Source organism: Myxocyprinus asiaticus, chromosome 42 (assembly GCF_019703515.2).
Source record: "Myxocyprinus asiaticus isolate MX2 ecotype Aquarium Trade chromosome 42, UBuf_Myxa_2, whole genome shotgun sequence".
NCBI classification, from domain to species: domain Eukaryota; kingdom Metazoa; phylum Chordata; class Actinopteri; order Cypriniformes; family Catostomidae; genus Myxocyprinus; species Myxocyprinus asiaticus.
This window is the reverse complement of record NC_059385.1, coordinates 15,555,845-15,583,389: the sequence shown is the minus strand read 5'-3', so window position 1 is coordinate 15,583,389 and position 27,545 is coordinate 15,555,845. Positions and strand designations below refer to the sequence as shown.

Sequence of the window (27,545 nt, the reverse complement as noted above, 5' to 3'; positions counted from 1 at the left end):
CACTCCCTTTAAATTATTCACTGTTGCCCCACACCTCGTTCCCTTCTCAGCATCCCGCTCTCCACAGGCTACCGGCAGTGCTGTCGCTTTTCAGAGTGATTAATTTTAATCTCCCGCTGATTTCCACCTCTAGGTGAGGCCATTCTCAACTTCAGGTGAGGCCATTCTCTCACCGCCTAATGATCACGATTAATCAATGACTTGCAAAAGCTCCAGCGGCTTTGCTGACCAAGAGCAATAGAACCTGAAGCAATGGCAGTTTCTATACGAGTAAAAAAAACTCCTGCAGCTCAGTGCGTTTGGAGCGATGCCCTTGAAGTGCTTTATCAAACATGCTCCAGAAATCGGTCAGCCAAGTCATTGCAAATAGCTAATTTGTACTGCGAGCTCAGCCATTGTGCCAGTACAAGAGAGGTGAATCAGAAAGTGTAGAAATGGGTGACAAATTGCATTGCTTAGTCTTGATTAGACTGAGGTCAAATAACTAGCATAGTGACTCAACTGCAGGTCCTACTAATCACCTGAACTCTGCCTGAGCTAAAAAAAAAATAAAAAAAATGTAAATTGAACTCTTTGCAAGTACACTGTGCAAATGGGGCATCATTTGGGTTAATTCACCCTAAAATTAAATGTGTCGCTCTCAGTTCTCACTAAAGGAATATTTCATCCAAATATTTGAATTTTCTCATTTACTCACCTTCATGCCATCCCAGATGTGTGTGACTTTCTTTCTTCAGCAGAACACAAATGAAGATTTTTAAAAGAATAGCTCAGCTCTGTAGGTCCATACACTGCAAGTAAATGGTGACCAAAACATGAAAGCTCCAAAAAAAAAAAACACAAAGGCAGCATAAAAGAATCCATATGACTCCAGTGGCATGCCTTCTTGAGCCATAATCGATTTTAGGTGAGAACAGACCAAAATATAACTCCTTTTTCACTTTACATCTCGCCATTGCAGTTTCTAGGCACAATCATGATTTCAAGCTTGCTTACACTTACTAGTGCTTGACGCATGCACTGAGTTCTAGATGGTGCTAGCAAGTGTAATCGAGCTTGAAATCATGATCACCAAGGAGACTGCTGATGTCAAGATTTATAGTATAAAAAAAAAAAAGTAACATTTTGGTATGTTCTCATCCCAAACCGATTGGAACTCTTCAGAAGACATGGATTAAACCACTGGAGTCTCATGGATAACTTCTATGCTGCATTTATGTGCTTTTTGGAGCTTCAAAGTTTTGGTCACGATTCACTTGTATTGTATGGGCCTACAGTATATTGTATATTCTTTTAAAAATCTTTGTGTTTTGCAAAAGAAAAAGTCATACAACATGAAGTTGAGTAAATGATTACAACAATTAGTTTTGGATGAACCACTCCTATAAGGAGTTAAGGAATTACTGTTGACAGTATTGTGTTGTTAACAAAGCAATGGGGAAAAACATAATTTTCATATTTTAGGTCTCTCATACATTTCATGAAGGCCTAATATTGTCAAGTGGGATGCACAGGGGGAAATATTGTTATATTATGTGAGAGGTAAAAAAAAAAAGCCACAGCCGTTTTTCCCAAGAGCAGTTCTTCAAATTGTGTTAATGGTAGTAATTAACATTTTTTGTATGTAAGTAAACCAATGTTTTAATGATTTTATAGTATCTTGACATAATATTGACTTATTTTGTGTGTGAATGTCTTGAAGTTACTCTGAAATAATCACTATTTAATGTTGCAGGCTTTGAGTGATGGTCAGTGGCATTATTAGTGGCAATGATGTCATTGTCTATAGCAATACTAACTGAATGATCATAATGGTCTGCATTACTTATTGATCGATGAGCATCTGAAACCAATCTCAGACCCCAGTGAGCCATTACTAAAGGCCTTTTAAGTGTCGTGCGTTTGAATAAATGCTGAATGTCAGCGTATTTATTTATTTATTTTTTTCAGGCTAAAATATTTGTATGGTGAAAATGTGGTAATTTCAGAGACAGCATGCACAAGTCATCAAAAGCACATTAGAGTGTAATTATGTTAAAATAAGGAAAATTCCCTGCCTCGAAGCTGCATTTGGACCTCCCTGTGTTCAGAATGAGTAATGTGTGCCATTGTGCATTTTCCTTGCCTTTTACTGCTGTTTTTCTATGGGATTTGATTCTACACACAGCATTAATCTCGCACAAAAAAAAAAAAAAAAAAAAATTAGACCTCCTCTTCCTCTTGTCCTTGGGCTGAAAACTAGAGTCCGTGAGATGAGAACATAGAAAGTCCCACCTGACATTCACTCTTTCTCTTATTCTGTGACTGAAGGTTTTAATTGTTTGCATATCACAAGTGGAGCAGCTTGGAGGGAAGGTGTTGATTGCTGACTGGTTGGAAGCTGGATGTTTCCACGGCAATGTTATCTGGTTGTACACAGTGAATGGAAGCATAAGAAAGAGAGGATTTATCTTGAAAACGTAATGCGCTAGGCTCTAACAACAGAAGTCTTTTAAAGCAGTGGTGGTCTTGCTCAAGCTCTGCTTTCTCCATATCTCCTTGTGTGTTTTGGAGCACATTTGAAGTCTCAGATCCACCTGATTGAGGATTCTTATTAGGGATGAGAACCCAGGATCAGATGATGCTTTTACACTGGTCAAAATTGCACAACTGGTGCTGCTGAAATCTGCCTTTTGGCTTACCGAAATTTGGAACACTGTCCCCAGTGGCCAAAACTGGAATTGTTGTTGAATGTATGGGCACGTGCACTCCAGTTTCTGGGTGAAATGTTAACAGGGTGGCGCTAAAAGCGAGTTGTATTTTTAGTGGTAAATTATGTAATGCAGTCAACAGGAATGCATATTTTATTACCGCTACCCCACCAACCCAAACCCCAACCTTAAACCTAATCATCAATAGAGTAAACATTTAATTTTAGAGCAAACGTGCAACCTCTAAATTGCGTTCACCATTGTTTATGTGAACGTGATTACTTCCTAAATTCTGTGGGACCAGGGGCCGGTTGCACCAGCTATACGTAAGTTGCAACTTAGCCTAGTTGTTGCGTAAATGGGCACCAAGTCACAATTTACGCATTACTAAATATTTCGTTGCACCATTAAATTTAGTTAGGACGTAACCCTACGTATGAACTAAATATTTATGGAAGCCTCCGACCAGGAGTAACGGGTGGAATAAAAAAGCAGACTGATATTTTATGACGTCAATGAGCTCATGTTTTGCGTGACAGGCTTCAATCCTTTCGACACACAGTATGATGTTGACATTTACACTCGTTTACATTTATGGTATGAAACAGTTCTAACGGTGCAGTTTTCAGGGTGCATCACCCAGTGTCAAGTTTCAACACATTCAAAATATATATATAGGATATTAAAATGAATAAATATCTATTTTTCCAGCCTGTTGCATTAGTAATTATTTATCACCCCTTATTTATTCTAGATACAGTTCCTATATATTATTATTTACACATGGCAAATATACTATTTATCAAATCTACTTTTATGACATATATTTTAATGGGGATATAATTTATTACAGCTGACAGTTACATGAGCAAACATGGTTTGAACATAAACTGTAACAAGATCAAAGTAAAATGCATGGCTTTTTAACAATTCTGTGTACAAATTTGAAGGCTGCTTATTGGATCAATGCAGATAAACATCATATGCGACTACGCATTACGGAGAGTTTTCGATCTACTAGCTAAGTCTTGCCTTAAGAACAGGTGGTGCAACCAAATTAAGCACTGACTTAACAAACTAACTAGTAGTTACTAAGCCCTTAGTGTGAACTTTACGCCCCAACTTACATTAGACCTTATGCACAGCTGGTGCAACCCTACCCTGAACTCTGGGTCTCTGAGGTTGTTCACGCAATGCTATCAGTAAAGCCACAGGAAAAGGTAATCACACTTGAATTGATGCAAAAATGTGATGAGAGGTGCCACTTGTCAGTAACTCTACAAAATGGGGTCGATTTCAGGGTACTGTAAGAGTCAGTTCCGGTGGCAACATGTCGAGTTCCTGTGTGATCATGTTGGCCATGTACCTGGGCTGGAGATGTTTCCTGCATGTCATAGATGTGTATAAGGTCAACAAAAGAAACTAACAAACCACTAAGTCAAGCTTCTGTGTTTAGGTTTGTGTTTTTAAAATTGAGCCTTTTCAATTCTCCCCTCGCCTGCGTTCTGAATAACTGACTAATTTAATCAATTAAGGACAAACTCAGTGCTGTCTGGCATGCATCATGTTCAAGCACCAGATAACACGGACACACACAGATACAGGCCTCTGGGGGTTCTGTTTGCTTATTCTCCACCTTCTGATGACGGAATGTGGACGCAGTTGGGCAACCTAAGCATCTGGTTTTGATCAGGTGTGTTAAACTTGTAGAACACAATAATCACTGTACACACTGTGCATTCAACCCAACCAAATTTCCAGGACTATTATCCAATAATGACATTTCAAGACAACATTCTGGGTAGGTTCTAGAGCGCTTCAGGATAGAAGGATAGAAGACAATTTGAGAACAGACACACAGGCTCTCAAGGGTAGAGAGTTTAATATTGCCTCTGCATCATCTTTTCCTCTGATCTCAACCTGGTATAATACACATTCTTTGATGTTGAGTTCATGTCAGCCAGAAAGAGCTTCTGTTCACGTCAGTGGTTTTCAACCTGTGGGTTGCTAAAGTACTGCTGGGGTAGTTGCTTTGAGCATGCTTGGTGCCACAGAAATCTTTAATGATTTTTACCTTGTCAGAGTGCCTAAAATTTCAGAGACTGTGATTTGAATGCATTGGTGGCAGGACCAAAAACAGGGATTAGCTAAATGTCCAACCAGGCCTTTGTTTGCATCTTTCATCTCTTTAACCTGACAAGCAACACTGTCAGTCAGAAAGAGAGACAAATGTGTTAAATGCATGCACTTGGGCCATTTTTCTCCTGATCCAAGTGTATAATTTTGTTACATTAATTGTTGCAATTTTCAACTGCTAAGTCAGACAAGTCTCGCTGTGCACGTAAAGAGACATAAATATGGACATAGTTCATGTTTAAAATTCTATGTAAATAACACCTTAGAAACACTTTAGAAATGTATAACCCAAGTAATCTGATTACTAGAATTTTAAATGCAAGCCTACTTCTGAATTCAAAAGTAATTAGATTCATTACTTTGCAATCAGATTCCCCCAATACTGGTCGCTAGCAAAATCACATATGAGATGAGCTAGTTTCTATCATAAAAAAACTAAATCTTTTACTTCTGTGAGGTTCAGACTATCAATATTATAATTTGACGTAAACTATATTATGTTGGAGTTATTTATAAAATTTCTGGCCAAATGGCAAGTAACTCATTTTATGTACTCACCAAAGCTAAGTTTTATTTTAATTTTGTGCTTGACTAAGGTTCATTTTGTACTATGATGTTCATAGTACAATCAGTTTGGCCATGTCACTGGATTCCATTACAGGCAATCAGCACACAAAGACATGTAGTGATGAGCAGGGCACTTTATGATTAGCAAGGTCCCTGGGGCCAATTTTCTTTTAGGGCCCCACGGGTCCAATTATCTAGTTGAGATCCACACAAAATACATTTGTATTGATTTAATTCCCTTTAAATACCCGTTCTGTCATTTACATTCAGATTTATTCAAACACACAGCATGGATGTGGTAAAGAAACTGGTCAACCGAAATGTTCGCTGAACTGTTCTTAAAGAGACAGTACCATTTTAACGTTTGTTATCCATAATGCAAACTCACAAACTACAAACTATGCATACAGAAAACAAGAATATTTAAAGGGACAATAATACATTATGAAATATTTTAACTTCATCAAACACTTTAAATATTGAAGAATTTAACAAATAGGCACCTACAGCATCTATGCATGGGTTTGGTAAAACTTGGCAAAGAGTTTATACAGCTCTGGATCACGCTGCCATATCTTTTCTAACGCATCTGAATTATGGTGTGTTCCACTTCAATTTAGAAGTGATCATCCCTAAACCCTATTTCCTTCAAAGATTTTACCCTCCATTGTGAAAGCTTCGAAGGGCTGAAAGGTAATTTGGTCATTGTAAATTCCTTTTGGAACGACTTTACAGCTTGGCTACCATTATTATTCTCCTATCAAAAAAACCTTGTGAAGTCATCATTTAAGACAAAATTCCCTAGACTACATTACATTGACAGAATGTTAAAATAAGCTAAAAGTCTGTTTTAGAATGTTCGTGAGCTGTCAAAACTTACACACAAGCCCTTTAATCTGCTGTAAGACGCTCATTTCTTTCTTGCTTTCTTTCTCTTACTGTAACATCTGTAAACATTTCTAACCTGAAGCATTTATTTCACATCAAAAAGATGAGTGCATCACAATATGAAGGTAGCCATTTTGGAAATTATATTACAAGGTCTTCTACTTCCAGAAGAGCATGGAAACTTTCACCAGGAGGCAGTAGACATCTAGTGCACTGCATACAACTGGGTTTTCAGCAAAGTTTTGATCATGTTGATGATGTAGAGGATTTAAAAAGTCATGTATCAAATATGATGCACAATGCATTATAGGGTTAAAGAGTGGCTCAAAAATTAGAAACAATAAGACAAAAGGGTCCTATAAGAGGGCTGGGGACCCTCATAGTCACAGGGCTCTATTGAGGGGTCACTGGCCCCATTGGCCCAGTCCGTAATACACCTGTGGTGATGAGGCTCCCACAAGCAGGCAATGTGTTTCATTGTGGCTGTTAGCAGGTTGATGCGATTTGTTCCTTTTCCTCTCTCATGGCAATATATCTCCCTTCCTACTGTGCTGGTGTCTGCAGTATATTGGGAATATGGCTGTGTGGTATGTACTGAGCGGTGTGAACTCCCAGAGGAGTGCAGAGGTCAGGACCACTGAATTAGCTGTGTATAGTTATTTCTCACTTCTTGCTTTCTCTCCCTCCATCTTGCTTTATGTCTCTTTCCTTCTCCATTTTCCCTCTGGAGATATTTCACACTGGAGGCTAAATCTAGTTAGGCAATTAGAGAGTTCTCTGTATCACTCTCTCTCTGTCTAACAGAGATTGCGTGTTCCCCCAGGGCCCACACATCATGGCCCTCCATAAGTGGGCCTCCAGGGCTCAGTGTTGGTGTGATGGGAGATAACTGTGGTCATGCTCGGGGCTCTGCAGAGCATTTGGATGTGGGGATAATGGCTCTGAGACAAGACAGCTGTCAGTCGCCAGACTCTTCAAGAGACAAAGGCTGATAATTAGCAGGGAGACTCAGTTGCTTTAGTCTAGCTTGCTTGGATGGAATGGAGGTGTGAGGGGCTTTTGCACTTTACATTTTTTAAATCAGCATCTGTGGAAAAAAGGTAATTTTTTACAGTGCTGCAAATACTGTAACTATGAGGACAAGTGTTTTTGAGACCAATTATGATTGAGCTATGGAGATTTTTTAAAGGCATAGTTTATCCAAAAATAAAAATTACATCCTTGTTTCATAGAATTGCTTTACCATGCCTACATTTTTGCCAAAATTATTTTTATGTGACTCATATGTATCGCGACACTTTCCTGGTGAAATGAACAATAGAGGTGCTACAACAACGATGACTTTTATTCTCTTTCATACAAATCAGGCGTAAAATGGCAGATTATCAGTTAATAAACACTTTTTTCCTTGTTCCTCACTCAATGCTAGGTTATAACATCAAAACACTTACTATAGTGCATGACTTGTAAGGTGGTGGGGATATTGATTCAAGTGCTGTCGATGTAATGTGTTAAATTAAAAAATAATGCATTAAAACATTTTACTCAATGAATTATGCCTCCTGACCAGCACATCAATTCCATAATAAACGTATGTATTTTTCTACCATCTGAGCAATTCAAGCTTAAAGTACTCTGCAAGTTCATGTTTTTACGAGCCTCGTCAGTAGAGGGCAGTCAGTGCAACTCAATTAAACTAGCAGTGCTGCCACAGAAAGAGAACTGGTCACACAAGACACATTCTTGACAGTTGGAATAGAATAGAATGCAGGATCTCGAAACGAGATTTTCAAAATTTCAACTACTTTTAGCTGTACACAGCATTCTTAAAATGTGGCGTTTATGATGCTGAAAACCAAAAGCATTCGCCTGACACATATGTACATAGACCGACAGTTACAAATAGCCCAGACAGAATGCAAGAATGCATCCAATGAAAACAGGACAGATTGACCAACTCAGTTGCTAAATGGATTGCTGTCGACATGTGAGCCAAAATGACATTGTTGCTTTGGCAATTGCGATTTTCATGCCACTTTTGCTTTTTATAACTCTGTAGGTTAGGTTAATGTTTAAGGTTTAAGATATGGAGATATACTTTTGTTGATTTTACACAATAGAGCATTAACCTTCAAAATCTCATCTGTTTGGAAGAAAATGTAAGTCTCTTTTAGTGCCACACAGAGACTTTCCTTGTCTTTCCTTGGAACTGCTGCAATGTGTGTAAGTAGCCACAATGTCATTTTCCAAACATTTCTTCACTGTCATGTAATGTGTGTTACAACGATAATGTTCATAGTGCTTTAAATATCGATGAGGGCAGGTGTTTTTTGGGACTAGTTATGGTTGAGGTAAGGTAAGGGATCATCCAAACCTGAATGACCTTCTTTCTTCTGTGGAACACAAATAATGTTTGGCAGAATGTTAGGGACTGACAGCCTCAGTCACCTTTCACTTTCATTGCATCTTTTTCTATCTTTCTGTACAATAAAAGTGAATGATGACTGAGGCTGTCAGTCCATAACATCTCATTTTGTGCTTGAGTCTTCCTGGAAAAAATGAGATGAGTATATCATGACAGAATTTTCATTTTTGGATAAAATATCCCTTTAAAGCAATTACATCTCAGACTGATCCATGAAATTGGTCATAAATTGGCTTTTGACTAAATTCTCTCTCTTATCTTGAGACATCTTGCACTGGTTTTGGTGTGTTTAAATTAGATGAGTTTTACTCTGATAAGCTCAGCACTTATCAATATGAATGTAATGCATAAGTTCACACTTTCGATAGCAAAATCAATAGCATGGGTTTTAAACTGCCAATTGTTTTTGAATTATAAATATTAGATTGGGTTGAGAATGTGGTATTTTTTATGGCTGTTGGGACTGTTGAGTCTCTCTTGTCTGGAGGAGAGGAGCAATGCCAGCTGTTTTTTCCTTATCAGTGCTTTGTGTACCACACAAGAATCTCTGGATTATTTCATTCACAAGAGTCAAGGACATGGGAATAGAATGGTTGATTCCTTTGGAAGAAATTCCTCTAGTGATTTGAAGGAATTCTATCTTCACATCCTTTAACAGTTAATTCCACATTGTTGTTTATTGAAGGCAGTGTTTATTTACATAGTCACCTTGATGATTATATTTCATGATCCTTTTCTAATGTCTGTCTTTCATTTCTCCATGCACAATATCGATTTCACTGGAATATTGAACAATGAGGAGTATATGTAACCAGAAATAGACAAGGATTTTGTGTGCACAATTCTTTTGTTTGAATGTAATTATTATTGTTCTCAGGCTTGAGATTCTCGAGCATGTGTTTACTATCTAATCCCCTCCATGGTTATATTTACTCACTCTAAGCAGATTATTTTGCATCTTAAGATGAAGGAAATGGGAAAAAAGTGAGAAAAGCATGGAATGCCAGAGAGAAGGTTCTAGATAATCTGCTGTGTCTCAAGCATTACAATTGTAAACTTGACTGAAATATAAGCTAATTGGATGTTACACAATTTGTTGTGGAAAGCTGATCAAACATGCACACAGTACTTTATCCGTAATCTGATATCTTCATGTGGTTCACAGAATCTGATGTCATGATAGTTCCTTTACCCTCTCGCTCTCAATTCCTGCTAGGAAAAACCTACATCATGAACAGGTCAATAAACATCTCTTTATTCTGTCTGCTTCCATTAATGAAAATGACCCCCCCCCCCTCTGTTTTCCTGTTTGACAGCATTCATTGTTTGCATGCCTGTGGGTGCCTGTTCATAAACTAGATGGACCGGATCATTAACCTTCTCATATGACAGCAAGAGCACTGATCAGTCGATGTAAGAGGTGTGTACCACACATGGCACCTGTTCCTCATTTCACCTGCTCTGTGTGGTTCTGTAGGCAGAGGTCTAGAATGAAATGTTCGAATTTAGTGAAGGAGCTTTGCTGCCATCTAGTGGTGACAGATGCTCAAGGCGGGCCAGTTGTCAATTCTGCTGTTTTCTAAATGGAGTACCATAGAGCCAATATTTTTCTCAAATACAGACATCTCTCATAAACAGCCAAAACTGTCTTCTGCACCTGTGGGAATTGACAGTCTGCTCTATGTTTCTTATTAACAAAAAACTTGGATAATTACTTGTCATATTCCTGGCTAAACGTCCTTACCAAGGGTATGCTATGTGCTGCTAAGTCTGCTTTTTTGTTGATTTTTGTCTATACTATTGGGGATAAGGGACATGTTCCCTTATCTCTCACTTGTTTGCTACCCTGTTTGATGGCCTGGTAGAAACATTTCTACGTTACTTCTTATTTTCAATATGTAATGACTTTTGTCTTCCCTATCAAACCTTACAGATTGCATTGATTTATCTGATTAAGATGATTAGTACAGTATTTTGAAATGTGGGCCCCATGATGCAGCTCCGCCTCCGGGCTTAGTTGGCCTTGTGGTGCAGCTCCATCTCCAGACTCAGTGGGCCCCATGGTGCAGCTCTACCTCTGGGCTCAGTAAGTACAGTGTATAATGTATTTCTTTACAAATACTTTTGTATTTAATGTTCTTTATATTTTATATAGATTTATTTAATACTAGGCATAACTGTTCTGATTTATTTATTTCCATGAACTAATAAGATTAAAGTGTTTGACATAAATTAATGTCACACATACTGTGTGATTTTAAATGTTTTGGCAAAAGTTAAAAAATAAATAAATATGGAAATCAACTTCTGGATAAAAATATTGCCCCTTAATAATAAACTTAATTCCTGATATTAATGAACTTGTGTGCACAGTATCAAGATGATTCATTGAGGCAAACTGAGCTGAGCTAAAACTGAGGCACTTTTAGTTTAGCGATTGTAACAATACTAATTAAGATTGAGTTTGTTTTCTTTGCAGTTTGGAAAATGTTGTTACATCATGGAAATGAAACTATCTGATATAAAAAGGACTGAATGGACAGGCATTTAAGAGCACAACCCTGACAATACAACCATGTGAGGAATTTTCCCTGTATCAGTCTTGCAAACACTGCAAAGTTCTGTAAAGTTGTGTGTCCTTATCTTTCTTTGTAATGTGGTAAATGTTGTTTTATTTGCACCAACATATAATTTACCACATTGTACACACTTGATCAACACATTTCTGAGAATTGCCAAATGGAACCCTTTAAATCTGTATATTTGTTTGTTACCTGGAAATGTAAAACAGAAGATATTTATTTTGTTCTTAACAACTCAACCAAAAAATCTCTGAAATTTGAATTCCTCTATACGCCAATCAGCCTAACTTCTCTCAAAGGAGTATATTTTCTCTGTTTCCTTAAAATGTTTTCTCAGTGATATACTTGTTGGCTGAAGAAGAGAACACTGTCGCTAGGGTTAGGGTTACATTAGGTTAGGACTAGGGTTGGGGTTACATTAGGTTAGGACTTGGGTTAGGGGTACATAAGGTTAGGACTAGGGTTGGGATTTTTTTTTAGGATTACATAATGTTTGGGCCAGGTTAGGATTAGGTTAGGACTAGGGTTGGGATTAATTTTGGATTTCGTAATTAGGATTACCATAGGTTTGAACTAGGGTTGGGATTATTTTAGATTAGGCCTATGGTTAGGGTTACATTAGGTTAGGACTAGGGTTGGGATTATTTTAGGCGTACATATATTTAGGACTAGGGTTAGGGTTACGTTAGGTTAGGACTTTTGAATTTAGAATTTTGTTCAGAGTCTGGTTAGGATGTTAGGAATCTCTGGATGTAAAAATCTTGACCATCTTCGCACTGCAAAAGAATACCCTAAAGATTTCCGTCTCTTCTGATACTTTGGTTTTAGGATGTGGGTGGATTGGTTGGATGACATGATCATCCTAAATTTTTCCAAGCAGGATAGAGAAAATATATGTGTATAACATTTTTCTTAAATATACAGCTTTTGCCATCTGCTCACAGAATTAGTTTATGACAGCAGGTGTTGAGAAACAGAAACATGAAGACAGGATTAGTTCACATTTTTTAATAACATAGCACAATTTACATAACACAAGTTTAACCGAGGAGCATGCTGAGTCGCCTCACCCTTTTTTGTACATCATCTAGAAAGGACTTAATTTTTTTACGTACATGATAAACAGCAAAAAAGTTCTTTACAATCTCTTTGCAATACGTATTGACTACCCACTACTGCTTCAGTGGACATTTTAATGTTTGATTTTAAGAAAAAAAAAAAATAAAAAATTAAAAGAGAAATTAAAGAAAAAGCACTGCACAACATCTGAATTTCACAGTTCAAAAGCGCACAACTAACCCTCCCATGGACTACTAAAATATATCTCTGCTCATTAAAAACAAACTGCCCATAGCTTAATTTTGTAGATACATCACACTTTAACACACAGACCAATAGTAAATTGTTTTACTTCATTCAGGTTTCACACTGTCTTGTGATAAGATGTCAGGTCTAGTCATGTTTACACGTCTTTCATTGAAATTACCTGACTTTTAATGTAATATTATTTAATTTAGGGAAGCAATATCCATTCTATCTTTGATACTTGTATAGTTAGGTTCTGGAAACCTTGTTATATTTGTAAGGATTGTCCGCAAACACTTTTATATCTTGACAAAAAAAAAAAAGTTTCTAGATCCAGATTTAGGGAATATCATATTAGTGAAGTGCTGCAATCTGTTTGTCAGATTGAGCCTCAGTTTGAGTAATACTTGTCATTGACAAGCCCTGTCTAGGAACAGTCTGATTCATGTGTATGTACTGTTGCTTCAGTCATCAAGAGTGTACAGAGAGTGGGTCAGGAGAATGAGAGGGTTTAGTAGAAAATGGTAGAGAGAGAAAAAGAGTGAAGAGAGAGAGAGAGCCCACGCATGAGTTGCATAGTTGAAAGAAGAGATGTGGCCTCTTGGACAATAGCATCCTTAAAAACCTTAAAACTTAAAACGAGTCTGTGAGAATGTGCACTCTCTGTTTGATCACTGCCCACTATGTACAGCCATTCAAAAGTAAAGCTATCATAACACCCATTTGCATATTTGTACCTTGATTTTTTTTTTTTCATTATGGAAAGAAACACAGACTATGCACATATCTACAAGTTTTGCCTTTTTGCAATGTATTGAGGTACCTGTACATTCCAAAATCATCTTTTTTGGGGTTTCCAAGGTTAGAGATCTAAAGTTTGTCCACTTGCTCGAGATCAGTGTACTGTACATGTTTAAGAATACACACCTAAGCCAGAGCAAATGGGATAAAAGATCATGAAAACTCTCAGTATTTCATGTGTTTGTACAAAAAACAAAACATCAACACAAAAACTCATCAATCTATTCACAGATATGATACAGTCTAAGTCCAGTATCAAGTGCTTGTTTTGAGTTCCACTTAAAGGATGAAGTCTGTCAGACACAAATTAGGGGCACACACGTGTGTGTATGTGTTCAGCCTCACCGTGCCTCGATGTCTTTGTGTGTATGTGAAGGGGGTCTGTCTCTAATATTAGTGCTGAGTGGGGTAGTCCGTCTGGGAGAAGTGGATCGTGCTCCGAGGCTTGGTATAAGAGGGGGTGGGGCACTGAGTGATGCAGTGGGAGGGTTTTTGTTTAGGATTCCATTCTGGGCGGCAGCAGCCATTGCGGAGGAGGGGCTAACGCGAGGGTAGTGCATGTTAGGTAGTCCTGGGGCCATGAGACCAGGGTGAGGGAGGTGTCCGTCCAAAGCAGGGTGATGCATTGGGTGTAGACGCCCCTGCTCATAGTCCTCTCTGAGCAAGTGTAGCCGCTCTCTCTCTTCTAGGTGTGCCCTCTCTTGTTCCCGCCGCTGTTCCAAAGTCAGTCCGTGAGGGTGGTCTCGGTTAAAGTCATGAGGCTCACGGTCCCGGTACGAGCGCTCTGCTTCATAAAGCCGTGGTGCTGCTAACCGGTGTAGAGGATCATTCCTTAGGAGCAGATCCCGAGCTAACGGATCTCTCCGGTGGATGTCTAGTCCCCTGTAAGGGTCCCTCATTGGATCCCAGTGAAAGGCAGGATAAGGGAACCTCTCTGCGCCTGGGATGGGGCTAATGCCCATGAAGGGTGCCACCATACGAGTCCTCTCCAGGCTACTGATACTGTTTATGGGATGCATGCTGGCCATTCCCATTGGTACTGGCATTGAGGAGGGCGGGTGAAGAGCAGGGGCAGGAGGTGCCTGAGGTGTTGATCTTTGCTCTGGGGATCTCTCTCTGGGACCGTCCTGCTCCTCTTTTCTCTCCTCTTTCACTTTCACCTCACTGTTTTTCTTTTCATATGTAATCTCGCCCTTCTTCTCCACAATCTCTCGACTCAGGCCACCATTCACCCGCTCTAGGCCAGCTGGCCGTATGTAGGGTGATGCTGTAACCCGACTGGCTGGCTTGTCTTCTTGAATCCGACCATCATGGATGACAGGAGTGTCTTTGTCACTGTGGTGATTCTCTTTTTCTTTGTGTTCATCTGTGTTGGAGTCTTTCCAGTCCGAGTGCTCGCGTTCTCGCTCCCGATCTTTGGGCTTGTCCTTGTCCCGAGGCTCACTGGAGGGGACGTGGTTCCGGGAAGGTTCAGACGGCCGGGTGTGGCCCAACAGACTGAGGGGGTTAACAGGAATTGGTGATGGGTGATTCTGGTGTCTCTTCTCTGTGGGCTCCCTAAAGACAGAGGGAAAATGGGACATTACTACCCACTGAGGTCAATTTTACAACATTTTCAATATTAATTACTGCAATACCCTTAAAGGAAAAACAGGACCATAACTATTATCAGAACAAACCTCACATTAAGATGAGATTATACATTCTAGCGAGACACTGATTATAAAACAGATAGTTTGACTTTAAATTCTGATTTGAAAAAACCCCATTAGAAGCTGTTGAAAAAGCACCTGTGACTGCACATAGGTTGAGTTCTATTTTCATAGAATAATTAATATGCCACTGTGCCAAGTTGCTAGCAACAGTAAACATTATGCAGTTATGTTAATGAACTACAATAGTTGGTGGAAAATTGTTTATGCTGATAATTATTATTAATACATTTTACAATTTATTGAAAATTGGGGTCTTTTATCTTGTTGCATCTATTTAAAAAATGCAATAAGCCAAAAGAGTCTGTGCATTACAGTGGTTGGGTAAGGAGTAACTGTGCTAAAATCACTGTAATGCACGGTCTTGAGTGGCTTATTGATGTAACATCTACTTTACTATCTTTGATAAATGATATCATGTGCTAATGTCATACACACAGATTTACACACCGCTCCTTATCGTCCTTGTTGACTGAGGAGTCCCTTTTGTCCATGTCACGTTCTCTCTCCCTGTCCCTCTCTCTGTCTCTGTCCCTCTCATGGGAGCTGACTGACGTGCTGCGTTCAGAGTCCCCAGGTTTGAGCCAGGGAGGTGGGGTCGGGAAAGAAGGAGGAGTGCGGTGGAGTCTGTTCCATGGCTCGTGGGGCCCGCTGAAGTGCTGCTGTGCGCTGGATGCGTCTTTATGGCCAAATACAGAGTTGGGTGCTGGGAGACAGAAAGGACAATTTCCCCATGGCATATTAGTACTCACACTGAATCCTCTAGATATTGCATAATTCACCAGAAGTACATACTTTGATTTCAGAATACTACAGTTATGTTTTAACTATTTTTTTAATGTTAAGTTTGGTTGTTAGTGTAGAAGAAAAATATTTAATATGTCCAACGACGTTGGCTACTGTATTTCTGAATGACATGTTTGAAGGTGAAATTTCTGATAAATAGAGTTATAATATATTTGTGATTGAAGGAGACACGTTGTAAGTTGTTATCAGTTTGACTTATTGACACTCACTGAGTGCTGGGTTTCCCAGCCCACCAAAGGCTGCAGTGCTTAATGAGGCTAGACCTCCAAATGAAGGCGGTCTGCTGAAGGGTTCTATCAATGAAAACACGAACAGGAACACAGAATTAGTGAGTGAACAAATGATTGTGTGAATCACCAATTAATTATTACCGGCTTAGATCATAGAACATAATGACAAAATAAATCTGTTCTTTACTTGCACTGAATCTCAACATCACTAATAATCAGCAATATCACCACTTTAATGTTTTGTTATATGTATATCCACTAAGTTCCTAAGAAGTGTCTAATAACCCTTAGCTTAGAACATCCCTTTAAATACAGTAAAAAATTTGTTGACTGCACAGTGACACTTAGTGGAGGAGAGTGAAAGCGCACGTTTAAGAGGTTTGCTTTCTTACCCAAGTGAGGTGCTGGGGTAAGAAAGTTGCTAGGGTGATGTGGAGGGTGTCCGAAAGGTGCAGCTGAGGGGTGCGTGGACCCTGAATAAATAAAATAAAAAAATAAAAAAGACTGATGAACATTGCTCTACACTTAGGAAATGCATAGTGCTTTAGTTTCAGCTTAACCATTACAATAGGTACAAACTGCCTGTATACAGACATTCTGAATAAATGACATAGATTGCATTTCAAATTGCATGCCATCTGTTGATCACAACAGTCTCATATGTGATGCTAAAGCACTTTTTGGATAATGAAATGTCTGCTAAATGACTTAAATGTAAATTTAATGTGGTGCTGAAGACTATATGGTAATTTTGATGTTTGAAATTGTTGTGTGTTAAGAAATAGGGACTAAGTAGATTGAACCAGAAAGATTAATAAATCATATTTGTGATTACTCTCTAAACCATGCTGAGATTCCACTCACCTGCTGCTGTGAAAAGCGTTGCAGGTCGTGCCAAGTCATGAGGGTGATGGATAGCTCCAAACAGAGTTGGACCAGGGGGTCGACATAGGAACTCTGGTTTGAGGCCGAAGTCCAGCTTGTGTGGGTCAACCTGCATCTGCTGCTGAAGAACGCCAAGCACAAGAGAAAAAATATGTAATACCCCTTCTGAAGTCACGGAAAAATTAAGGTTTTGCTCAGGTCTATTTTATTCTGCAGACTGAGTTTATAAGGAAAGTTCACCCAAAAACAAAATTCTATCTGCATTCTGTCAGAAATGAAAATTCTGTCACTTTCATTGCACCTTTATTCCATACAATGACACTGAACAGTTACTGAGGCATATATTCTACTTAAAATTCTCCTTTTGTGTTCCACTGAAGAAAGTCATATAGGTGAGTAAATACATTTCAGTATTTGGGTGAACTATTCCTATAACAATAGCAGGAAAACAAGATGCACAGGGAATGTTTATTTCCATATTTAGTGCTGATTATGATTGTTGGGTGCAGTTTAGTTGTAATCAGGTAAAGTGCACAGATCTCACCTTTACTTTCTGTTGGTGGTGGTATATTTGCCAGGCGATATGGACATGCATAGCACACCACTTTCCTGGTTTCTGGGGAGACAGAAAGACAAGGTTCAATTTTTGTGTTTAGACATGACTAAATTCAGGTTTAGTCATGTGTCATAATTTGTATTGACTTTGTTTTTACATTTTATTCTACTAAACACTTCATTTTAGTCTATTTCAGAAGTATGTGTGCTCTACACATTTAATTTTTTTAACATTTAATGAGTTTCTTTGTTTTTTACATTTTTTGGGCATGACTACAAATTAATTATGCAAAATGTCACTGCAAAGTGCTTTCCGTGATAAGGGAGTCATATAGTGTCTCCAATAGGCTCTGAGATGAGACTGTCGAGTCCCAGCGCACAGCTAATTAAAGAGACAGCAGAGTGGAAGGCAGGTGCTCGGCGCTAGGTGGGATTTAACTGTAATGAGCTTTTACTCTATTTCCTACTTAGTCCTGTGGGGAAACAATCTGAATAACTGATAAAGCAGTCGTACCCTGAGAACTGGCCGGAACGGATCCGTCAGCTGAAGAGAGAGAGAGAGAGAGATTAGGGACACAAAGCTGTCACTCAGGACTTTTAATTAGCATCCGAGCATTACTTCATCACTGACCAAATTAAAATGTTAAATTTCCCTTTCTAATGAAGCATTTCATGGAATAGGCCACAATTCAGAGTATTCCCTTTTCAATCACTGCCTGCATACCAATTTGGACAAGCAGTATAATGTGACTGACAAATATGACAGTTTTTCCCATAATGACATTCACCACTAGTTAAAAATACTGCAATTACAGGCAAATGTTTGTAAGATTCATAGGTATTGTGTCCATTAGCAAAGTGTTTGTGTATGTGTGGAGTGGCATAATATACTGTACATACCCGTGGGTCTTTCTGAAGGAGTGTGTGTGGGACAGCTCCAGGCCTGGCTGCCACGTCTAGAGGGTTTGAGGTCTGAAGCATACACAAAAACACATACAAAGAGATACTGTAAACAAATATGCATTCACAATTTTTTTCTTCCAATCACAACTCATGATTTCACATTTGCATTCATGCACTTGACTGCCACGTATATCCAAAGTAACTTACAGTACATTCAAGGTATATATTGTTCACTGGGAATCAAACCCAAGACCTTGGCACTGCAAGTGCCATCACCTACCAGGCACAAAATACACACTACAGTATTCAATGATTTCTAAACATCACCATCTTTGCATACTCTAGCATTCTCAACAGCTGACTAGGCCTTCAGCAGATTTTTTTTTAAGGTTGATTCTCTGTTAAAACTGTACATATACATAACATCTGAAAAGAAGCAGACTGACAGTCTGTGATGTTTATATTTAGTCAGATCCATTCCATGTGGAGGAGTCAGCTCAGAACAGCATAGGAGGTTAGTTTTGGGAGTAGTCTGGACATTCCGACATTTTGTGTTTGATAATGTGATACCTTGGGCTGGAACGCTCCCTGCAGAGATCCGAAGGGCCCTGTCGGCGGGATGACGGGCGGAATGCCAGACACAGCTGGGGGGTATGAGTGGAACAGCTGAGAAAAGAAAAGGGATACAAGAAACAGAGCGAGAGACACAGTTACTCTGGGAGGTTCTTGTTTGATCGTGTCAGCTGTTTACAGTAATACCTTGAGACCAAAGCCTCAAAGTCCCTGTATAAACTAAACAACTGTTATAGACTGGCTGCTGACATTTAATCAGTCCTTTTCATTACACATTGGCTAAAATAAATAAGTTTAGTACTGATTTTCATATAATGACATATCAATATATAATATGAAAATCAAACTACATAAACATGGTTGATAAGACTCCACAATTTTAGGTTAAATTTGTACAAGTGCTTTAAAAGCAAAATGAAAACCTCTCTTTGAATGAATAAATGACAGAATAAGACTACAACGCATCTATTCTGTGGCATAAAACAATAAAAACTTCCTTCTGACCTGCGACTGTTGTGACATTCAACAAAGATTAACAGCAAGATAAATTTACAATATGGGTCACTCTCGAAACCTGTTCTGAGAGCAATGACTGTTATTATCAAGACTCACTGCATTATGCATGTAATTTCTGCATTGTCTGTGTGTGCATGGGTGGGTGTCATGAATGAATCATTGCTAAATATCATCTGCGTAATTGAAGGGCAGAGATCAAATAAATTAAAGTTGCATTAATGTGTTGGACAGACAGACAGGCTCAAATACAGTTTTATCTCTCAAACAAGCCCTGCAGTTAAGCTTTAAAGACGAGCCAGTGAGGTATCTAATGAAAAACATATCTTGCAGCCACTATGGCTTGATATATAATGCATTATTGCATTTTAGTGGTTTATTAAGGAAACTGACACAACCTGTTAGTTGTGCAGTGCTGTTTAGTTCTGCACAGTTCCCCATAGACATGCATTATAAAACATATATTTCAGGTCCTTGATGCTGATTGGTTAATACAGCATTCTAGCTGTTCTGAATCACATAATATAGTAACAACTATCATGCAAAACACCTGTTTACGTTGCTACTGTATATATCACCCTGCAGCACACATAGAGGCCAAATATTAAACTTAGCACTAGGCACTTACAGAATTTGCTTAATAAAAAAAAATTTGCATGACATTCTGTGTCCTTAATATATAAGGCAGTAACTGTTTTATAAAAGCAATCAAAAAGGCATAGTGTGAATGGTGTAACAGCTGCATGTCGTGCCTAAAGAAGTGTTGGCACTTTAGCTGTAATTATATTCACAATATCGCATGGCCTCTCAAACATTATAGCTTCAATACATTAAGGCTGGGCGATAGAACGATGTAATCAGATATTGACGATATCTGAAAAATATCTCAATGCCGATATCGACGCTCATTGACAGATCATGTTTGACGATATCTGGAAATGAAAAAACCATGGAGCTGGGAAGTTGCCAAATATATTAGTATCCCAGGGTTTGAAATTAGCACTCACGACCCGCCATATGCAGGTTACCTATTTCATGCGCTGGCCGGGTAATTTTGCTCATTTACCCACCAATGTGGCGAGCGACCTCGGAGTGATACATGACAAGAAATGCTGTTAGACACAAAGATACGTGCTTGAAGAAACACACTTTATTATATTTTTAAGAACAACCGAAAGAAAAGTAATCTACGCGTGTGTCTGATTCACTGATTGTTCAGAGGCGTGCAGCGCACACGTCTCACAGAACACCTGCATGTAAAGAGTTCTCACTCTTCCTTTTCTGTTTCAGTCGTCTGAAAACTGTTTGCAAGAAAAGTGTTGTCTATGAGACTGCTGAAACATTCTCAGGAGGTGCTTGGAGTAAAGTTTGTTTTATTTCCATGGAACAGTTTGCGATTAACATGCATTGTGAATGCAATTTTCTTAAGAACTTAATCTGTATAAGAAATGTTGTTGTAGACGGATACTTGCGTGACGGCAAATGAGAGGTGGTTAAAAAAAATTTTATTGACCACTTCATTATTTTAATTGCTTTTTCGTTTTGTTTAAAGTGCAATTTGAATTTAGAAATATCTTTGGTTTAAGTTTTTCATGTTTCAATAAAATTCATTAAATTTTTAAAGCAAAATCCTTAAAGCAACAATATTACACCCTCGGAAGTGGGGGCAGGGGGGTTGACAATGTAATCGGATATTGCGGTATTTTTTTAATAAAAATGTTGTGAACATACTTCTTGAATATTGCCCAATAACACATTCATAATGCCAAAACACATGACTATATTAAAGGTTATTAGCAGAACCAAATGACAATGACCACATTGCTTGGAAAGAAGAAAATAAAAAGTCACCACAGCACTTGACAAAAACATTAAACACATGACGGGTACTCACGCTGTGTCTGTAGAATGGGTCAACTTTAGTAGGGTATTTGTCAAACTGTGGATGAAAGGAGAGACAAAGCTCAGTACACACAAGAATCCTTCAGGGCATAAACACAATATACTCCTGACAAATATCTTGGAGTCATAAGGCTTAAAACAAATATCAAATGGTTTAATGCGCTCTCCAGAAAAATGTGTTTGGTTTGTATGTTGGCAGTAAAATGCCCCCTCTGCTCTCTGCCCTGATTAATGAATGTTAGCACAGATGAATGTTAATGAATATCGCTCAATTATTTCTGCTGGCCTCATCCATGTTGCCATTTCTTTTTATTTCCATGCTGTTTAAGTGAATTACAACAAGGCCCTTCTCTCATTAATGTGTATTACTTAGCAATTCTGAGAGTGGTCAAGTAGAGGCCATTTGGCTGTCTAAAAATAGTGCTATTAATGGCTCATTTAATGTGGTTTGAGTGGACTAATCTGGATCCAGAGAGAATGTTTCCCACTTGTGAGTAAACAATGCGGCTCTCCAACAAGTTTTATACCCTAATTAGCTAACACAGCACCACTCTCAGAGGCCTTTAAATCTGGCATGGTTCAAAAGCCGCTTATAAGCCTCAGCTGGCCCAGTGCAGGCTCGGCGTGGACACTGCGGTAACCCTAAAGCTGTGTGTGGGAGAGTCTGTATGAAGCCATAAGTCACTAATCAGCCCTGCTGCCTGCCAACCAAAAGACCTCAGTCAAAACTCAATCAAACCAAATGATGTCATTAAACTGAGAATTAATAAACTAGTTTTAAGTTCACAAGGCTTGGCTGGAACAAAAATGTATTGCCAGCGGCTCTGACTACCAATTCTAAAATCAGGGCAGAAAGCAGAGGGTGGAGAAGCATGCCAGAGAAAACAGCAGAGAGTTTTTCAACAAATAAAAGCTCCATTGTGGCGAGAGAGAAACACGTGGTTACGATTAAGAGATCTTCAAGTGTTTACTGAATCAGCATACTGTACAAATTTATAATGGCAATTCAAAAATCAAAACAATATACATACATGAAAGCACACCAGTGTCAGAAATTAATGGGGGCTTCGGGCTTAAATGCTACTGAATATGATAAAAATGCCCTTGGAATTTAAAACTGCTGGCAAAAAAAGGCCTGTAGAGATCTGTTCTTATTTGTATCATATGATATATTTCTTAGTATTCTATTCTAGGCCTAGTTATACATATTGCGGCATAAAATATGAGTTGATATATATTGTATTGCAAACTAACAATTAATTTTATAGACAAGTAATCGTATTTTATATTTCATTATAGTTTGTTTATCTCGTTATTCTAGAGTATTTATTTTAATACTCAATTTATTATTGAGGTTATATTGAACATAAAAGGATTAAATGGTAAATTTTTATATAATTAGACAAAATACGCCTTTACAAATGTAACAAAAAATCAATTACAGGGGGCAAAGTTAATTTCTGAGACTGATGCTCACACAAGCACATTAAGTACAATAATCTTACATATGCATTGTTTTTTTTATGTGTATGTCATCCATACCCATTTAACCATACATTCATACAGTCATCCATCCATCCGGTCATTCACCCAGTCTTTTAATCCATCCTTCAGCACAATATTTTTTTCAGAGTTGTGTTACACTTATCCTCACATTTCTGGATGGGGTACGCACCATGGGAGGTGCAGGCGTGGGCATGATGGCGTGGGGGAAAGGGGTGAAGGTGTGCTGGTGTGTGTGTTGGTGTGTGTGCTGGTGCTGATGTTGATGCTGGTGTTGGTGCTGGTGGAACTCAGTCCGCAAGTATGGAGGGGGACCCAGTGATGCCCCACGATCCGCACTCTGAGATGCAAGGAAACGAGTGTTTAATTCCTGCCGGAGAAGGTCTTGTTCTGAAAGAAGAAGAGAAAGAGTTTTAAAAACACATCTAAATGGGGAGTGCCAGAGCCCTTTTTTTAAAAGCTTTTATCTGATTTCAAACACATTGACCTTCTGGATCAAAAATATAGCAGATTTTTTCTAAGTCAAACAGAATAAAATTGTTCTCTGTCATGTTTCAAAAGGACTAAACAAAGCTATATAATCTTTTATAGTGTAGATTTAAATATTTTGAGGCTTGATATCGCTTTAAGTATGTGATTTTACTTTGTGTGAATGGTCTCTGGGAAAATGGTAGAATTTTACAATACTGGCCTTCATGTTGGTTATCAGTATCAACGTAATAATATTTAATGGCTTCTGGTATTGGCACATCCCTGCTCTCAGTGTTTCCCATTAATTACCTAGACTGTGGCCGTATGTAACGTTATATCTAGCTAGTTAACGTTAGCTAATTATCTAATGTTAAAGTTATTATCAGCGGCTCTGACAACGTACCTATTTTTAGCATCTGAGGAACAAGTTAGGCTATTTGTAATGTTAACTAATGAAGTTGAAGTAATGCTACTGTTTATCTTGTTTACCATGCTTTGTGGATGTGACTTTTTTGCCATGTCATCCCCATTCATATCTATACAACCAATGTGTTTATGATTAAATTACTACTAAAGCACAAAATTGTTTACAAGAGCACAAAGTTCTTCATAAATCCAGCCTCTTAATTTTTGCTCTCAAAGTACACCAGATTGATGCATTTAACTTTAAAATGTACAACATTTTCTTACGGGGGAGCACGCCCCCGGACCCCACTAAAGGGTTCAAGGTCCACCCACCACAGTCTCACAAAATCCTGTGGGAAACACCGCTGCTCTGTTTCAATAATATATGTTACATGAGAGATGGGTACCTGAGTAGGCACTCCCAGCTGGGTGTCCGGGGACCGGCAGAGTGTTTGAGGTGAGAGGAGGAGGTGGAGGCAGAGCAGCGGGCGACGCAAACATATTGGTGTGATGAGGAAGAGTGGAGGACGGCAGGGAGGGGGGGAAGGTGTGAGAGGCCGTGGGGGTCGTCGGCAAGGGCAGGGGGAAGGAGGGTTGGTGATGGTGCAGATGAGGGGCTGGAGAGGGGCCCGGTGGCTTCCCTGGAGTGCTGCTTCGACTACTGCTGTGAAGAAAGAAAGAGAGAATAAACTAAGAATACAAAAGGTATGCAGCATACATCAAAAAATTCTGTTTCTGTTAAAAACGTTACTCCCTTCCCAAACTGTGAAATGCCTTTGTTATAAGTCTGGAAAGTCTTAGCTATAAATCTGGTAAGATTCAGGATCCAGTTTCAGAAACCTGGGAAGTGTGTGTATACAGTGCTAAAGAATGTGTTATTTCTGGAGGGATTTCCACGCAAAAGCATTTATCAGAGTCATACACATCTAACAAAGAGCTCATTTACAGGCAAAGTAATCATTTAAATGCTAATTATATTCATAATAAAAGCTGCACACACATACAATATCACAATGTATAATTATCATGAGCGTTCCATTGGCAAGATACTGTGCAGGGTGGACTACATAACAAATATAAAGGATGGCAGAAAAGGGCGAGAGAAGGGAGGGGAAGATCTGCTTCTCTGTGGGATACTGGGGTGTATCTACAAGCTGCCGCCAGCTACAAGGCAGCAGCATCAACGTGGGAGGGGAACGAATCAAACCATCTAATCTCTCAGCTAGGGTTTTCTCTGTGGTGCTGTCAGATGCGCACTCACTCTCTCACATACACACAGGGATTTGTGCCACATGCTTACTGGAGGATTGATACATTTTACATCTGAATGCAGAAATCATGCTGTTCTGCTACAGAATTTAAGAGTTGAGGCTCAGAACAGCTGCTTAGTCAATGTATAACACATCTGGATTCCCCAATGACTGCAACAGAATTCTGTTTACTTCCTGCTGTGCTGAAATATTAAGCTCCATAACAGTCATTTGGTGTCAAATCTGCTTCAATGCTCACCTCAGTCTGTTGAGGCTAATGCTGCTGTTGTAGGCTGGAACCGGGCGTTGGTGGCACCACGAAGGTGGCCTATGCTGTGCAGGTTGGGTGGGGTTCTGCTGGGTTGGTAGTGCTGGTGATGGGGGGTGGTGATAGATGCCCGTAGTTGGGGGTGGCCTAGGGTGCGAAGGCAGCTCAGGTGGTTGCAGAGGCTGGGGTGGGGCTGCCTGAAAGGGCTCGTGGCCCTGGTTGAGAGGCAGAGTGGTGGAGGGCGTCGGCGGTCTAAGTGGGCGCTCTGGGCAAGGGTGCTGGGTTTGGGCTGGGCTCGGGGGCAAGGGTAATGCCCGTTTGGTGGGGGGTGGCTGTAGGTGAAGAGGGGAGGGGAGGGGAGGTTTGGGATGGGAGGTGGGCACCAGTGATGGGGTGGCCGAGGGGAGTTCACTGGAAGTCTCCTGGCTCTTCTCTTGGCTGCGCTCTAGGCCTGACACTTTGGGAATGCCCAGGCCTCGCAGCTCCTGGCTGGCATTGGTGGAGAGTGCATCAACGCTAAAATCTGGAACTGAAGAGACAAAGAGAAAGACAAACTTTTTAGAAGCCACAAACACATACTACTAAACATGTACATTTACTGCTATTATTTGTGAAACTAAACTTAAGCTGGGTCCACATTGTATGATTTTGGCCTCAATTTTGCCATCTGAGAATAATTTTGGGGATTGTAAAAAGATATCTCTTGTCATAAGGGCAAAATCATCAGTCATTGATTGGCTACTTCCACGAAAGTCAATTAATTGCTTTTGCAATGAATCTTAGCCTCCGACGAAGTTCTGGCAGTGTCTGAAATGTTGTGTTGCAGTCGTGCAGTGTGATTGCTCCTATGACCACCAGATGACACAACACTTAGTCAATGCTATCAATCGGGAAGATTGGGACTCAAGTCATGACTATGATGTATAACAAAGTCTGACATAATGTCGTACAGTGTTCCATGGCTATTAGCCAAGATCTCACTGGGATCATATCGTTCAGTCTGACAAAAAACAAAGGACCGTAAAAATTCTACACTGTGCACCCGGCTTTAGCAAGACGGCAAATAAAACCATTGAAAATGTTATCCTACAGAAAAGGTTAGTTCCTAATAGTTTCTAATACAAATACAAACTAATACAAAAAATGTTGTTTAAAATTGGATGGATGAATAGATGGATAGATAGATCCAGCACACCTCAACAAAAAAATAACATGAAGGATTAGTGCCTTAAAGACCTCATTTGAATTTCAGATGAGGAGAAATAAAGACAAGATTAACAGAAAAAAGTATATGCTCTCGGACCAAAGGCTCATGGGGAATCGCAGTGCATACATAACTCTGATTAACTCCTCTTTGTCTAGCTCAGAGGGAACTACACCTCTCTTTCTTCACACCCAGTCAGCCTCTCCATTGCCCCCAACAAGGGCTGTTGATTGAGCGTGAATCCCACAGGCACTGGGGTTCCTGCTGGAACAAAACCACTACGGATTGCTGATCCCTCTCTCATGGGCCTGGAGGCCTCTCAATGTAGCACCCCATGGGGTCCAGCTCAGAGCTGCCACAAGGTCCCGGTGTGCAGCTGAGGGTTAGTGCATTAGCAGCAGTGTGTGTGTGATGCAGTCATTAAGGGTCAGGCCTTCCCTAAAGTGCTCTGGCAGATGAAGATCAATAACCTGGGAGTACAAGACTCCCCTGGGGAAAAGGTTTGTGTCAGACATCTGCCATATGACATGGGGGAAGTCAAAACACACGTGTGCACAAACACTCATATATATGCACACACATGTACACAAAAGAACAAACTAAATGTATGCACATAGCGCTTCACACAAAGGTGGAGATAATTTATAAGTGTGTTCCGCAGACCGAAAAATATCCCCATTAATGTTCTACCTCATTTGACCCGTGGAGGCTCACAATACCCAATGGCTCTGGCACTCTAAGCATACACTTTAACAAACAAGGGCAGTTCAGCCTCCCAGCTCAGAAACAAGCTGTCGAGACGGTGCAATAAGTCACCCTTTATCCTGCCTGAATAACTGGATTTAGGGTCAATAATGCCAATAACACATCACAATTGTATGAGTCAGAATGAGGGCTTTTATAAATGAGTTCCCTTCAGAATATACTGTTCCAGTAGGCTGTCACAGGCTGACATGTGGGTAGGCTATAT

At 39.5% G+C, this 27,545-nt stretch overlaps 1 protein-coding gene across 5 annotated transcripts in view; it reads right to left on the bottom strand.

The window, feature by feature from the left end:
* Window positions 1–12,281: 12,281 nt before the first annotated feature.
* Window positions 12,282–27,545, bottom strand: part of LOC127432504 (autism susceptibility gene 2 protein homolog) — a 472,102-nt gene continuing 456,838 nt past the window's right edge. Inside the window, exons 7-19 of one of the 5 annotated variants that reach the window (XM_051683651.1) lie at window positions 25,363–25,900; window positions 24,261–24,517; window positions 23,129–23,367; window positions 21,467–21,511; window positions 19,057–19,152; window positions 18,484–18,555; window positions 18,098–18,127; window positions 17,573–17,644; window positions 17,008–17,146; window positions 16,536–16,616; window positions 16,123–16,206; window positions 15,557–15,812; window positions 12,282–14,951 (exon numbers count right to left, since the gene is read on the bottom strand). In XM_051683651.1, the coding sequence (XP_051539611.1) occupies window positions 13,736–14,951; window positions 15,557–15,812; window positions 16,123–16,206; window positions 16,536–16,616; window positions 17,008–17,146; window positions 17,573–17,644; window positions 18,098–18,127; window positions 18,484–18,555; window positions 19,057–19,152; window positions 21,467–21,511; window positions 23,129–23,367; window positions 24,261–24,517; window positions 25,363–25,900 (3,125 nt within the window). In that variant the 3' untranslated portion in view covers window positions 12,282–13,735. Of the gene's footprint in view, window positions 14,952–15,556; window positions 15,813–16,122; window positions 16,207–16,535; window positions 16,617–17,007; window positions 17,150–17,572; window positions 17,645–18,097; window positions 18,128–18,483; window positions 18,556–19,056; window positions 19,153–21,466; window positions 21,512–23,128; window positions 23,368–24,260; window positions 24,518–25,362; window positions 25,901–27,545 lie in introns of all 5 variants that reach the window. The other 4 variants (XM_051683650.1, XM_051683652.1, XM_051683649.1 and 1 more) reach the window with 4 other exon arrangements.